Source organism: Orcinus orca, chromosome 14 (genome assembly GCF_937001465.1).
Source record: "Orcinus orca chromosome 14, mOrcOrc1.1, whole genome shotgun sequence".
Taxonomy (NCBI): Eukaryota; Metazoa; Chordata; class Mammalia; order Artiodactyla; family Delphinidae; genus Orcinus; species Orcinus orca.
In genome coordinates, this window is record NC_064572.1 from 77071691 (window position 1) to 77087351 (window position 15661).

Genomic DNA, 15661 nt, shown 5'->3' on the forward strand with positions numbered 1-15661 from the left:
TGCATTGTTATCTTAAAATGTTGATTCTTGACTTGGGTAAAGAATAATGGGCACACGCTAAGGTGTTGTTCAAAAGTAATGGCCAGGAGAGACATACAGGAGACATACTGTGTTCATGGAGTGGAGGGCTCAACATAGTAAGAGGTCAAGTCTCCCCACATTGACCTATGGGTTTACTGCAATTCCTATCAAAATCCCATAAGGTTTTATGTAGACATAGATAAGATTACTTAAAAACATATAGAAAGGCCTTTTGTTTAGAAGTATAGTTGATTTACAATGTGTTAGTTTCAGCAAAGTGATTCAGGTATATATATATATATATATATATATATACACACACATACATATATGCTCTTTTTCAGATTCTTTTCCCTTATAGATTATTACAAGATATTGAGTAGGGCTTCCCTGGTGGCACAGTGGTTGAGAATCCGCCTGCTGATGCAGGGGACACAGGTTCGTGGCCCGGTCTGGGAAGATCCCACATGCCGCGGAGCTGCAGGGCCCGTGAGCCATGGCTGCTGAGCCTGTGCATCCGGAGCCTGTGCTCTGCAATGGGAGAGGCCACAACAGTGAGAGGCCCGTATACCGCAAAAAAAAAAAAAAAAAGATATTGAGTATAGTTCCCTGTGCTATACAGTAGGTCCTTAAAGTAGCTAAAACAATCTTGAAAAAGAATAAAGTAGGAGGAATCACTATACCCGATATTAAGGCTTTCACACAATGGAGCAGGGAGGAATATGGGTGGCAATCAGGTGACCCAATGGACAAACACAAGCAAGTCCAACCTGGAAAGGCTGTGGTTACCAAGGACTCAGACCCTTCAGGAATGCGAATTTGGGTCACGCCATTGGGAAATCCATTGAAAGCAGCAAAAGAGGTGGCAGAGGGCAAGGAGAATTTAGAATGAAGAGTGAAGTCAGGAGACAATGAAAATCAGTTGCCGTCCTGAGTTCAACTGCAGTGGAGGCCGTGCGCTGTCCTACTAACCTCCCTTTCTAAGTTTGCCTTCAGGGGATCAATGCAACTTCCTAATAACCACCCAAACTTATCCTTATATTTATCATTCCTCTCCTATGGTTTTTTTTTTTTTTTTTTTGGTATGCGGGCCTCTCACTGTTGTGGCCTCTCCCGTTGCGGAGCACAGGCTCCGGACGCGCAGGCTCAGCGGCCATGGCTCACGGGCCCAGCCGCTCCGCGGCATGTGAGATCTTCCCAGACCGGGGCACGAACCCGTGTCCCCTGCATCGGCAGGCGGACTCTCAACCACTGCGCCACCAGGGAAGCCCTCTCCTATGTTTTAAATGCCTGAATTGTTGCACCTGCACACCATCCCACCTCACCATTGCCAAAAGTGTAACAACTGGATGGCCACCTTGAGCCAAGAGCTGCCTGCGCGCCATCTCCTTACCAGTGGGTACTGAGCCACCCAGCGCTGAAACCCCATTTAAGATCCTGCTCTCTCAGGTCACTCCCGTTGCCCACTATTGCAGGTTGGATCCTCTGCGAAGCAGACACAGATAGAGTAAGGCATCCAAAAGCTCTATTTATTAGGAAGTAAAGGCGAAGGGAGGAAACAGGATGGGACAAGGGGAGCCTTCATATCACGATGCAGACCTGACAAAATCTCTGGCAGACCAACAGAGAGCGAAGATTTCGGCTTGGAGGAGTCCGGCACGCGGCAGAAATGGTTAAGCTCTTGTACCCCACCTTGCTCAGCCATTGGACAAGGGCTTCCCGGTGAACAGGGCCTGAAAGCTGAAGCAAACCCCGAAAGAACGGATAGCTGGAGGCTGTCAGGACCCATGCTCCTTGAAGTGCATGGAGAAACCTTTCATGAAGGGGAATCTAAACACCCACACATCTCCACATCCACCATGTGGGGCACTTTTTTTTTCCTAGTGGCAGAGGCAAGGCACAGGGGAGCAGGTCCCATTGTACGTTTACTTTTCAGGTCCCTGCTTAAGTCATGTCTGCTAACACCTGATTGGCTGGAGCAAGTCACGTGGCTTAGTCCAATGCTAAGGAGGACGTATTCTCTGCCCACCCTGAGGCCAAGGCAAGTCTGGGTATGCTAGAGGGGAATGAAGAATTGGGACCAATAATTAGATCCACACAGAATAAAGGCCATTTGTAAACTGTGGAGCTCTGGCCGCACTAATTACTATTATTTCTACCTGTCCAAGAGTCAGGGTACCACAGGCCAAAGCACAAAGCAACCACCACGCATTCCTCCCAAAGCCCCTGAAGGTCAGCTCTCAGGCTGGCCAGGCTGCTGGGAGCGCACCTGCCTGGTGGATCAATAGTAATTTGAGACACTAGGGGGCGCGCTATCTGAGAAACTCTCAGGAACTGAACGCGCAAGGAGTGCCGCCTGCTTCCCAAGTCCTTGGGGGAAGCGCTGGAGCCGGACCATTCTCGGGGCACACCCCCCTCCTCCCTGGCGGGACCTCTGGGCTCCTCCCTCTTCCAGCAGCTCCTGTCCTGCCCACTCCTGGGAGGATGGAGGCTGCGGGGCCGCCTCAAGATAGGAGGTGCTGCTGGGAGGCCCTGAGGAAAATCTTCCCTCGCCTCTGCTTCCACCGCTCCCTGGTGACATACGCGCTGGTGGGTGCCGCGCTCTTCTCAGCCATTGAGGGCAGCCAGGACCTGGGGGCAGATGACCCGGAGTTTGAGGAGTTCCTGGAGAAGCTCTGTGACATCTTGAAATGCAACAGAACAGGTAGGTGGTGTACCTGGGCAGGGCGGGCCTTTTCTCTCTGGGTAGAGGCAGGCCCCAGAGAGGAGAGAACTGCCTTGAAGGAAGCTGAGTCTGGGAGCCCTCTGCTTGCATCCTGCCCACTCCTGGGCAACCTTAGGCAAGTGACTTCTCTCTGGGCCTCAGTTTTCCCCTCTGTAAAATGGGGGTGGGAATAATGGACTGCCTCTCAGGGTTGATGTAAAGAATGTAGGAAAAGTGCTGAGCACCCAGTGGGCTCTCCCTTCCCTTTGCCTCAGTTCCCAGCCCCACCCAGACCGGCAGGCTCTGAGGAGGATGGATTGCTGGAGATTTGATGAGGTGGGGTGGGGTGGATGGGTGACCAGATCTGGAGCTGTGGGTTCCTAGGCTGGTCCTCAGAACTGCCTGCCCCACCCCATGATTCAGTTTACAAGGACTGGAATTCAAGGAACAATCCAAATTGGGCTTGGACTGCCAAGATAGTAGCCTGCCCCCTGCTCTCCTACTTCTTGTTTCAAGTGGCCTTTTTTTGTCGTCGGACTCAGGGGAGGAAGAAGGTGTTGTGAGAAGAACTTGGGTCCTGGTTTCGGTCCCAGTTGCTCTCCCAGCTTGCTGTGTGATCTGGGGCAGATTGCCCTCTCTGGCTCTCAGTCTGCCAGGGAGAAGAAGGCCCACAATCTCAGGCCTGCCAATCACAGGGACCCTGTGGGAAGCAGAGGAGACAATGGACATGAAGCCTCTTGGAAGGCACAAGGCACTTTATATATGTCCTTATTGCTTTTCATTCGTATTTGTCACTTATTTCCATACTGTCTCCTAAAGCTTGGAAGGATGCATTCAACAAAGCAAGATAAAATAATAGAGAGTAACTAAAAGACAAAGGAAAAACAGACTAAAGTTCAAGGGAAGAACAGGGTCCTGTGGTATGACAGGTCCTCAGCCAGGCTGGCAATGACCCCTCCAACCTGTGGGAGGTCCTTCCAGCGGGGGCGGGCCAGAGGCTGATCACAGGTGGCAGAGTCTCCTCTCCGTGGAGGGTCCTACTCCTTCTCTCTGCATCTGTGCCAGACAGACACAAGCCTACTCAGATGACCCAGGAGATGCCGTCTGCCATCACTCTGAGCCATCACTGGGTCCAGACTGTCAACAAGTTCAGGGCTTTCCAAACCTGGCCACACGTCAGAATCGTCCAAGGAGCTGGTCTAAAATACACATTCCCAGGCTCTTCCCCCAACCCACTTAATCAGGATCTCCAGGACTGGGCTGGGAATCTTATTTTTAAAAAGTTTCCTGGGTGATTCTGATGCACAGAATGGTATAGGAAAACAGAGCTGGTCCATCCGCATTTTGTACTGATTTTCACTGGAGATGAAAATGCTCAGTAAGTGCTGGTTAGTGCAGACCCTGTGCCAAGTGTTTTTCATGCACTGTCTCACTTGATCCTCACACCCACCCTATGAGGGGGATATGAATTGTCCCCCTTTTACAGATCAGGAAACTGAGACACTGGGAGTTAAACAACTTGCCCAAGGTCGCCCACTAGAAAATGGAGCCAGGGATTCAACCCCAGACATTTAGATTCCAAAGCCATGTCATGCTGCCTCCCCGATGGGGAAACTGAGGCTCAGAAAGAAGCCTCTCGTCCACGGCTACAGGAACTAGTCAGGGTCAGAACTGGGTCTAGATTGCAGGTGTCTGGACTCCCAGGTTGGTGCCCATTCAAACGAGTGGTGACTTCCTGCTGTGCCAGGCTCTGTGACATCTTCTTACAACTGTCCCAGCTGGCAGGTGACTTCTGGGATCCCTAAAACCCACTGGCTGCCAGGCCAAAGGTACCAGTTGGACACCTCCCCGAGAAACTAGGGCCCCCAGGCCTGCTTCCGCCAAGTCTTCCCGGGTATCCTCAGCCAGCTGATCCCACTATGATCACCACACTCCATCAGGCTTAATGGCTTCCAGGAGTGCATATGGTTTGCAATCACGCAAGAGCCTGCATTTCATAAAAGCCTTTTTCTTTCAGTTCTCAAGACCCGGGGAAAGAGGCAGAGCAGAAGTTAGTAGGCCCCTTTGCAAGGCTCCGAAAGTTCAGAAAGGCCACAGGGCAATTCCATGGCTGAGCTCAGGCCGGACCCCCGTGGGCCTCTCTCTTGGGTGCTCAGCACACAGGGTTATGTGGCCTCCTAATCTCTGCAGGTGCTGGAGCAGTACCTAAACTGCAGAGACATTGAACAAAGGGTTCTGAGATCCTCCATTTAGTGTTGATGAGGGCCGCAAGGCAGGGGGCGTGGTCCCTGGGGAAGACGCCCCTTCCCCTGGGCGGGACCTGTTTTAAAGGGTGTAACCTTCTCTCTCACGCCGGTTATCTCTTTCTGGAGTTGAGGAAGGTAGGAAGCGGGGTCTCGGGAAGCTGCTGCAGAAGGTGAAGCCCCAGTGGTTTAGCGGGTCTGCAGACCGGTCCTTCCTGAGCTCACTCTTTTTCTGCTGCACAGTGGGTAAGTCCATGGACGAGGGCAGACCTGTGAGAGAAAGCTGGGGGTGGGGGCAGGGGAGAGGGGGAGGCGGACCCTTGGTGGGGATGAAGGGTTCGATTCATTTAGTGCAAGAAACAGCTGTGGAGTGCCTACCCTGTGCTCAGGGAGACGGCAGTGAGCAGGGCTGCCACTGGCGCATTTGTGCAAATGAGAAGAGGATCCCCTTCCTTCAGGTGGGCGTGGCCCCATTCCCTGGGCAAAGGCCCCAGTGAGCGAGGTGTGGGCTGCGTTTCAGCTTCTTCTTGTCTCCCAGTGAGTGCTCTTGTACAAAACACAACCTGCAGGGTACCTGCCTGCCTGGGTTCCTGGACTCGGGGGCAACCAAACGTGGTCAGTGCGACGCGCTCAGGGTATGGTGGGAGCACAGCTTCCCCAGCCTTGGGGCTGGGGAGTGGGTTTCAGAGTCACCAGCATATTGATGGCGGCTGGCTCCAAGGGAATGGAGGAGGGCACGGCGTGCAGAGGGAGGACGGTGTGCCAGAGCAGGACCAGAAGCGCCAACGATGAGGCAGAGGAGGAAGGGGACCTGCAGCGCTAAGGAGAGCGCACAGTTGCCTGCAGGGGCCGTGCTAAGCTGCCTCCTTTAAAGCCCACAGTGAATCAGGTCAGGGAGCCCAAGCCCAGAGAGGTGACGTCAGGGGCCAAGGTCGCGCAGTGAGTGGAGCTGGTGCCCACGAGAGCTGTTGAGACTCCAAGTCCAGTGCTCTTTCCCCAGAGTAGGCTGCCAGCTTTGCAGGTCTGCGGGGTGCTGTGGAGACTCTGCTTATCCCCGCTCAGGGAGCCCCAGGGAGAGCCTCGCCCTGCCTGGAAGCAGGGGCCGCTCAGATTCCTGTGTCCCCATGGAGTGGATGACAGTGCCCAGAAGGGAAGGACTTGGAGAGAGGAAGGAGCTGGCCTCGCCCTGTTCCCTGCACTTGCTTTGTACGTGTCTCCAGCCTCCAAGCAAGGGAAAGACTCCTGTGTGACACATTGTCCCAGCGAAGTCCTTTCCAGAGCCCCAGGCAGAGGGGAGGGTGTGGAGGCAGAGCTGCTTCCCTACAGTGAACACTTGCACGTTTTAAGATGGGCTCTGTGGACCCTCAAAGCCACAGATCCTCCTCTCGGTGGCTACACAGAGGGTGGGCTCCTGTGTGACACCGCACATTGGAACTGGGCTGTGGAGATGGCCTTTGCTTCTTCCCTCCCTCCCTTCCTTCCTTCTCTCCTTCCTTCCTTCCTTCACAAATACCGAACGCCTATGATTGCAACAGCAGCGGCTGCGCTGGCTAACGCATGTGTATTTATTTATTTACTTGTTTACATCTTTATTGGAGTATAATTGCTTTACAATGGTGTGTTAGTTTCTGCTTTATAACAAAGTGAATCAGTTATACATATACATATGTTCCCATATCTCTTCCTTCTTGCATCTCCCTCCCTCCCACCCTCCCTATCCCACCCCTCCAGGCGGTCAGGTCACAAAGCACTGAGCTGATCTCCCTGTGCTCTGCGGCTGCTTCCCACGTGTATTAAAGACTCATCAGGCTCCCTTTTAAGTTCTTCGTGATGATTAGCCCATTCACACCTCGCAACAACCCTGAGGTAGCTGTTGTTATTATTCCCACTCTCTGAGGCAAGGCAGGTCCACCATTTTTGCAAGGGGACACAGCTCATGTCTGTCTGGGTCCAGGCTGTCTGGGTCTTAACCTGAAACCCCACTGCCTCTCTCTGTAAGTGACTTTTTCTGTGCCTGGCATGGGGCTGAAATAGCTGGATGCCTCCGAGTCTAATGGAGGCGGGAACAATGAACAGCTAAGCGCACAGACGTGCTCAAGAGGAGAAGCTTGGGCTGTGGAAGTGGGTGAGACAGGATGGGGGAGGGTGGTCCTGACTTTCGGGGATGGGGAGAGGCTGGTCTGAGGAAGTGACATTTGAGTGGAAGGATCTGTGGAGATGAACCAGGCAAAGAAGGCTGAGAGGGCTTCCCTGGTGGCGCAGTGGTTGAGAGTCCGCCTGCCGATGCGGGGGACGCAGGTTCATGCCCCTGTCCAGGAAGATCCCACATGCCGCGGAGCAGCTGCGCCCGTGAGCCATGGCTGCTGAGCCTGCACGTCAGGAGCCTGTGCTCCACAGCGGGAGAGGCCGCAACAGTGAGAGGCCCGCGTACCGCAAAAAAAAAAAAAAAAAAGAAAAAAGGCTGAGAGAGCTTTCCAGCGAGGCAGCAGGCAAAGCTCCGGGGCTTAGAGGCCCCTCTGAGGTAGAGACCACTGAGGCTGGCGGGCTGTGAGAAGCGGGGCTGGTCTTGCACTCAGGCGCCGTGTCCCTGGGCCAGCATCGGAGGACCTTCTAGTAACTAAGGGCCCCAGCTTCCCTCTGCGGTGCAGCAGCAGGGTGGGCCAGGTGCAGGGGCCAAGCCAGGCCTGGCAGGAGCCACCCCTGCTGGTGATGAGGGGGTCACAGGAGTGGAGGTAGTGGAGCTGCCCTCGGCCACAGGTCAGGGGCTCCTGGGTCAGCGTCCCCACCAGGAGTGTGACTCATTGCGCAGCCCCTGCCCCTCTTGGGCAGTGAAAAGTACTGGGGCCCCATCTTCATTCAAGAGAGTATCAGTTCAGGAGAATACCGATCCCCGGGGGGCCTGAGCTCACAAAGGCCATGCCTGGGCACTCTTCCCGGGGTCCCCTCACACTCGGGGTGGAGGTGGAGCACAGTGGCCAGCTGCGGACTCTGGGGGCCAGCCACCTTGGGTCAGAGCTGTGTGACCTCCGGTGAGCAATTTAGCCCGTCTGAGCCTGTTTCCCTAATCTATAACTCCTCCCAGACCTGCCTCTGAGGGTCAGCATGAGGGTCAGCTGCGACTGACAGAAAACCCAACATGGTTGGCTTAAACTGCAAGGAAAATGTGTCACCTCCCAAGTAGGAAGTCCAGTAGGGGACAGCCCTCAGGCTGCTTGATGTGCAGCTCAGCTGTGACATCGAGTATTAGGTTCTCTCCATCCTGCTCAGCGGGTCACACGATGGTCACCAAGGTCCACTTCCCGTCCGGGCATAATTGCATCTCATAGAGAAAAGGCTGGCTGTCATAATCGGCAAGAAACTTCCGGGAAGCCTCCCACCCCCCAAGCCAGTCCCTGGCAAGGGGATTGGATTACCAGGATGACTTAGACGGATCGGATCTATCTCTAAATCAGGTGAGAGAGAAGCAGCGTTCCAGGGAAAGATGGGGGAATGGCTGCTGGGTGGACAACCTGTGCCTACTGCAACACACTTTCTTAAATGGGCACATATGCTTGTGTCCAAGGGCGCCCCCATGTGGTTTCTTTCAGAACCGGTCTCATTCACCTGAATGTTGATATCCAAGCAGGGACAGGTCAGGAGCAGAAAGAGTAACAGTAACTTAATAGCTGCACTACTGAGCGCTTACCAGCACCAGGCGTTGTGCCAATGTGCTTTATATGCATGATTTTTTTTTTTTTCGGTACGCGGGCCTCTCACTGCTGTGGCCTCTCGCGCTGCGGAGCACAGGCTCCGGACGCGCAGGCTCAGCGGCCATGGCTCACAGGCCCAGCCGCTCCGCGGCATGTGGGATCTTCCCGGACTGGGGCACGAACCCGTGTCCCCTGCATCGGCAGGTGGACTCTCAACCATTGCGCCACCAGGGAAGCCCCTATATGCATGATTTTGTTTAATTCTCATGACAGCCCCACGAGGTAAGTGCTGTGACTGTCCCGTTCAGCAGTGACCTTGGGCTCTGGGAGGGAAGTCGTTTTGAGCAGGGTAGAAGCAGGGCACAACTGGCCTTTTCAGGGACCCCAGACCTCCAGGGAATGCTTTGAGGAACAACATTTACAGGGGATCAGCAAGCGCAAGGAAGAGACTGGAAGCAAACGGGCTTGAGAGTATGGGGTTTTGTTAGGTTTTTTCTCAAGAACAAAAGGGGACTGATCTAAGGCAGCGTTTTTTAGCCTTGGCACTATTGGCATCTTGGACTAGAGGATTCTTTGTGGCGGGGACTGTCCCATGCATTCATTGTAGGATGTTTGGAAGTATCCCTGGCCTCTACCCACCAGAGGCACCCACCTTTTCCCCTGCTGTCTTCGCCAGTTGCAACAGCCAAAAATGTCTCCAGACATTGCCAAATGGCCCTTGGGGGGCAAAATTGCCCCCTGTTGAGAACCACTGATGTAATGCAATGGTTATTAAAGCGTGGTCCCTGGACCAGTGGTGTGAGCATCACTAGGGAGAACTTGTTAGAGATACAAATTAATTTCCAGGCCCCATCCTAGATCTACTGAGTCAGAAACTAATGGATGTGGGACCAGTGATCTGTGTTTTAGCCAGTTCTCCAGGTGATGCACGTAGATGTTTGAGAAGCACTCTTCTGGGGCAAGTGTTCTCAGGCCAGGCTGCATATCAGAATTACCTGGATATCTTTTACACGCCCCCATGCCTGGACCCCACACCAATCACGTCAGACTCACTAGGGACAGACCCAGGCATCAGTCTTTTTCAGAGCCCTCCAGGTGATTCTAATGGTAGTCCAGGCTATGAACCACTGACCTAACGGAAATGCATTAGCTTGGTTCATATCCCAAGAAAACAATGCTGCCATTCATGGTACAAGTCCATTAAGACATCAAGCCATCCAGTAATTAAAACTGGAAGAGGACTGGGGAAGGTTCTTCGCTGCGCGTCATCAATATCGGTCCTGCTGGTAATACTGCTTCCTGTCCTGCATCTCCGGGTCACCTGAAATGCACCTGGCCTTTTTGCTGAAAAAGGGACCCCTGAAAGGTATGAGGTTGGTCAGTCCCCAGTCATTCCCAATTGGATCAGCCCCCTTGGATTAGGAAGTGTATGGGCTGTTAAATCCTCACAGGCTAAGTGGCATGGACTGATGGAATTGGAATATCGGCATGCATTATAAGAAATAATACGATTTTCCATAATGCGTCTTAGCATTCAGCAATTGGGTAGGCAATACATTTCCTTCATAGGGGCCTGTGCTCTCTGAGACTTACTTCTTTGATGCGTTCTCTGCAATGTGGCATGTCCTCTGGACTGTAAACATATTCCACCCAGAGGCAGCCACAATGACTTTGTTTGTAATCCACTAAACCCGCCTTTGCCAAGGAGAGCATGCATGTGGAGGGAGGTCTTCAGGTGAGGGGTGCCCACAGGCTGTGGGCTGTGCGACTCCGGACGTGTCACCTGACTCCCCTGTTCCTTGTCTATTAAATGCAGTAACGACGGTGGTTGCCAGCATTAGGGGTTCTGCTATGCGGGAAATTCTGACTCTTAAAGGCAATTTTCTCCATAAATCCTGTAAGAAATGTGATATTCTTTCCTTTAAGTAAAATAGATCTCACCCTGGGACTCCATCCTGGAGGCTGGAGGGCTTCCACTGGGGAGCCTCTCCTGACTTTCCTAGGGGTGCACGAGAGCTGGGGGCTTCCAGGCAACATCTGGAAAACAGGGTGGCTGCCTGCCCCCGGGCCCTGCTGCTGACACCCCTAAGGACTGCAAGGCCTGTGACAATCTCAGGAGCAGGGATATTTGCTGACACCGGGGCCTAGGCTCCTGAGACTCCACGGCCAGGCCTCTCTGAGCTCCTGCCCCACCACGAGGGGCTCCAGGCCCCCTCCTCTCTTCCCCGCTCTGGAGAATCTCTCCTCACTCTCCACAATCACCCTGGCTAGAGCGAGCTACTCCCTGGTGTGCCCGAGGCTGCCGTGGTTTTAGCATTTAAGGGTTTACCAGAACATGAGACTTTCAGTCCTGGGCACATTGGGCCGTTGGTCATCCTCTCCAGGGCCCCCCTCTGTCCCCAACCCCCTCCCTCTTCCTGAGATCCCTTCCCACCCCAATCTCCTCAGTGCTTCTGGGCTTTCCCCGAATCCTGGACCAAGATGCTGTCCTGAGGTCATTTCTGCAACCTCCTCTCCCTGAGGGGAGGGCTGAGCTGCTGGAGACCTGCAGGGAACGGGGAAGGGAAAGAGAGGCAACAGAAACCCTGGGCACCCCCTCAGAAAGTCCGGCCCTGCGGAACAGCCTCGTGTTTCTGATGGGGGGTTTAGCCAGTGCAGGCTCACTCCTGAGCTCTTGGGTCCTGCTGGACAGGTGGGGAGCTGAGTTCAAGGCTTTGCTTCCTGCTCGACTAGGAGCCCCCAGAGGGCGTGACCTCTGCCTGTTCCTCATTGTATTCCAATCCCACCCACGAAAGCCTGGCATAGAGTAGGTGCTCAATAAATGCCCATCCAGGATGGATGCCTTTGTTCTAATCTGTTGGTCTGCTCTTACACATCTTGTTACTGATCTCCACTTGTACTTGCATACTCACGAGGGTGGTTATTTGATTCATATCTGCTTTGCTCACCACTGCGTCCCAGTGCATGCAGTAAGCACTCACGTGCACAAACAATATGAACGCACAGAGAGTTCACCACCCCTGCCGTCAAATGGTACCTCATGGGCGCAGTCAGGGTGGCGTGGAGTGCCCTGGGAGGGGTGCACAGTGATGGGACCTGGTGAGGGCCACAGCCCTCTTCCAGAACCGTGATGAAGATGGGCAGCCTTGCCCCGTGCGTATGCCTGGAGGGCGGAGGCTGAGGCCAGAGTTTGCACAGGAAGCTGCAGCCCTGGAGGAGGTTGGGGCTTAGCCAGTCTGGGAATTGCCTTCCAATTAATTTACATAATTGGGCTGGGGTTTTCTGTATTAGTCATCCTTTATGACACCAAAAATTAAACATAGGCATTAAATACAGAGCTTCTCCCTCTTTGTTGAAGGCAGTGAGCTTGCCCACCCCAGAAGATCCAGCGACTTGTGCTGTGGGGTTCCACATCCCTCTGATCCTGCCCTCTCTAGACACGGGGGGTGGGGGGCTGGGGTGATGGGAGCAGGGGCTCCTGAAGAGCACGGCGGCTTCAACCTCTCTTTGCTTGACCATCCTGTTCTTGATGGTTGGAGGGTCCCACCCCCTCGGTGCTTCTGACCCAGCAGAGGGAGCTGGCTTGGGAACTGGATGGCCCTGGGGGTTTGACCCCCCAACTCCACACTTTATCACACGTATGCTCTTGGCTAAGTCACTTCACTTGTCTGAGCCTCAGTTTCCCCATCTGTAATGGTGATAATACTTACCGATGAAGGCTGGTTAATACCCAACCCACAGTGAATGCTCAGAAAAACAGCCATTAGAATGAGGGTGCCCACCTCCCGAGAACGAGGCACTCGCTGTGTGTGAGGTGCTGGTCTCTTGTAATCCTTCCAGCTGGTCCATGTACAAAGCAGGTATTGTCATGCCCATTTTACAGATAAGACATCGGAAAATGTGAGCAGTCACGTAACTTTCTCGTAAATGGCAGAGCTGGAATTGGAAACGAGGTTGGTAAGATTCTAGATGCTGGGGTCCTCAACATGTCACTCTCGTTTATGAACACGTCTGACCCACTAAGTCACAAATGGCTCTGAGGGCAGCGATTGTATTTTAGTCACCGTCCAGCTTTCTACCATCCCAAATACCGTGCGTACTGCTGTACACACCATTGGCACATAATAATTGCCTAATATATAGAAACAAACATAGAGGCCCAGACAACCCAGGAAGGACCAGGGTGGCTTCGTAAAAACTGACGCCTTCATGGAGGATGATGGAGGTGATGGGTGTGTTTGCAAAGCCCGCACATCCTGTCACCTGTGCTCATCCTATCCTTCCAGGTGAGCTGGGCCCATCCTCCTTCAGATGCTCAGAAGTGGCAAAATGCAAGGCAGTCAGCTCCTCCCAAACACGGGGTTGTCTCCTGCCAAGGACATTTCTGGTCAAAGATCTGGACATGAGTCGTCCCTTATCCTAAAGAGAAGCTGGGTTTCACCGCCTGCTCCCCCAGCAAAGCAGACCTAATGTCAGACAAGTGGATGAATATTTTAAGATGAATTTTTTTTTTTTTTTTTGCGGTACGCGGGCCTCTCACTGTTGTGGCCTCTCCCGTTGCGGAGCACAGGCTCCGGACACGCAGGCTCAGCGGCCATGGCTCACGGGCCCAGCCACTCCGCGACATGTGGGATCCTCCCGGACCGGGGCACGAACCCGTGTGCCCTGCATCGGCAGGCGGACTCTCAACCACTGCACCACCGGGGAAACCCCAAGATGAATATTTTTAAACATGTTGTGTAAAATGTCATATGCCAGGGAAAGGAAGTGGCAGAAGGTCTCGTTAAAGTTTTTTGAGCAGGGGAGGGGGGAGAGCAGCCGACAATCCCGGGCTCTGTCCTCCTTTTCAGGTTACGGCAACACCTACCCTGTCACCAGGCTTGGCAAGCACCTGTGCGTGCTCTGTGCTCTCTTTGGCGTCCCCCTGATGTTCCTGGTCCTCTCAGACACAGGCGACATCCTGGCAACCATCTTATCCATGTCCTACCACCAATTCCAAAAACTCCTTTCCTCCCCCCTCCCCTTCCCAAGTGGCGCTCCGGACCCGCCTGCGAAAGAAGACCTGATACCAATCCCGTAGACGAAGCCATCCCGAGGATTGCCATCAACGACCCAGAGCTCCCGAGCCCCAAACCTGCCCCCTCAATCCCAAGCAGCAACATGGAGCTGTTCAAGAGACTTCTAGCACGAGAGAAAGGGAACACACTGCAGGTGCCCCCTCAGGCCATGGAGGGGAGCTCTTCGTGTCCTGAGCTGGTGTTCGGGAGACTCTCGTACTCCATCATCAACAACCTGGATGAGGCGGGGCGGCAGGAGGAGAGGCTGGACATCCCCCCTCCCCATCATCGCCCTCGTGGTCGTCGCCTACATTTCCTGTGCAGCTGCCATCCCCCCCATCTGGGAGAAGCAGCTGAACTTCGAAAATGCCTTCTATTTCTGCTTTGTCACGCTGACCACCGTTGGGTTTGGGGACATTGCTTTCGAACAGCCTCTCTTCTTCTTGTTCTTCTCCATTTATATCATCGTTGGGATGGAGATTGTGTGCATGGCTTTCAAGTTGGTGCAAAACAGGCTGATTCACATCTACAGAAATGTCGTGCTGTCCTTTGCAAATGGAAAGTGTTACAATCCTGTTAAAAAGTGAAGGCTCTATCGACTCTCGTGTGATGATGCCGGCCCAGCTGGCTGTCTTGCCTTTTGGGGCAGTGTAGTTAGAGCTGGTGGCACTGCAGCCTGTCACCTGAGGCCTCAGAGTCACACCCTGCATGACAGCTGAATGCAGTCTCGAGGCCCTGCAGAGATGTGGCCAGTGCCCTTCCTCTCGGGACATTAGACAAAAACTGTCACCATCCTCCAAAGTTCAATTAATTGCCCTGTCTTCATTTTTCAAAAGCCCCACCTTATGTAGATGAAACCACCTTACAGATGTCACTGGATTCCTTGCAACATGAGAAAAAATTTACCTTTTGTTTTTGCAATTTGTACTTTCCGCTGAATTAAAATCTTCCTGAGCTGCTCCCCATTTACCCTTGAGGAAACAGAGCTAGACTGAGCCACCTCTTTTCTTGGATGAGTACACTAATGGGATCAGCCCAATCCCAGCCCTTGTAACATACACTGCTGGCACTGAGAGGAATCGTCACCTGTGTTCACAGGGGCCTGGGATAGTTCCTGATTGCCAGATTCGGTGTAGACCAGTGTTCTCACCAAGCAGCACATGATCGCACCTCCTGAATGAGTTGGCATGGGAAAGTATTGATGCTTATGTGAGTGCATGGGTATGTGTAAGGGTTGGCACTCATTGGTGGCTGTACTCGTGACCTGTTCATGAATGAGTTGGCTTGTGAATGGGGCATCTGCGTGGCAGATGCTGTAAGTACCCCTCCCATATGGCCTGTTACTCCAGTTCCCTTTGCCTGAGGACTTTCTCCGGCCACTAAAGCATAGGCATGCGCAGGGCAGGCTAGAAGTGCCGAGGAATGAACGCTCCTGGGAGCAGCCCTGAACCAGTGACCGATGGGAGTGGGTGGATGTATGGCCCCAGCTTCTTGTGCCACGTTCAACACCGTCTCCCCCAGGGGAATCGAGCCTCACTCGCCCAACAGTCCACCCTGTATGGCTTCCTTCATTTCTCTGTCTCCTATCTCCCCTCCTCTTGAGATCACCCCCAGATCACCCACTTGCACACAAAGCTTTGTCTCAGAGTCACTGCTGGGGACCCCAGCCTGGGAGAGGATGTACCAAATTGGTGTATGAACTGGTTGGCCCACGCACGTAGTACTACAAGAGTCCCACTGTTTCCCTAGTCAGTTATTAGAAATGTCTTATTTGAGAGAATCAAAGTTTCTTGAATGCTTCTTTGAGAGAATCTTGGAAAAATCAGCTTGTGTCCTGTGATTGGCCAAATCAGTCAGCTCCTGGGTAAACGGTGAATTTCGCTCCAGGGTATAGAACAAAAATCGCAAAAACCAATGAAAAGTGCCGGAGGTTCCAGTTTGAAAAGA

The 15661-nt window shown here is 53.3% G+C and overlaps 1 protein-coding gene across 1 annotated transcript; it reads left to right on the forward strand.

The window, feature by feature from the left end:
- The first annotated feature begins 2505 nt into the window (after nucleotides 1-2505).
- Nucleotides 2506-14301, forward strand: KCNK18 (potassium two pore domain channel subfamily K member 18). The gene is given in 6 exon segments (XM_033421125.1): nucleotides 2506-2725; nucleotides 5098-5214; nucleotides 5507-5603; nucleotides 13416-13660; nucleotides 13663-13988; nucleotides 13990-14301. Coding segments are annotated over 6 exon segments (1317 nt in total).
- Nucleotides 14302-15661: the final 1360 nt, after the last annotated feature.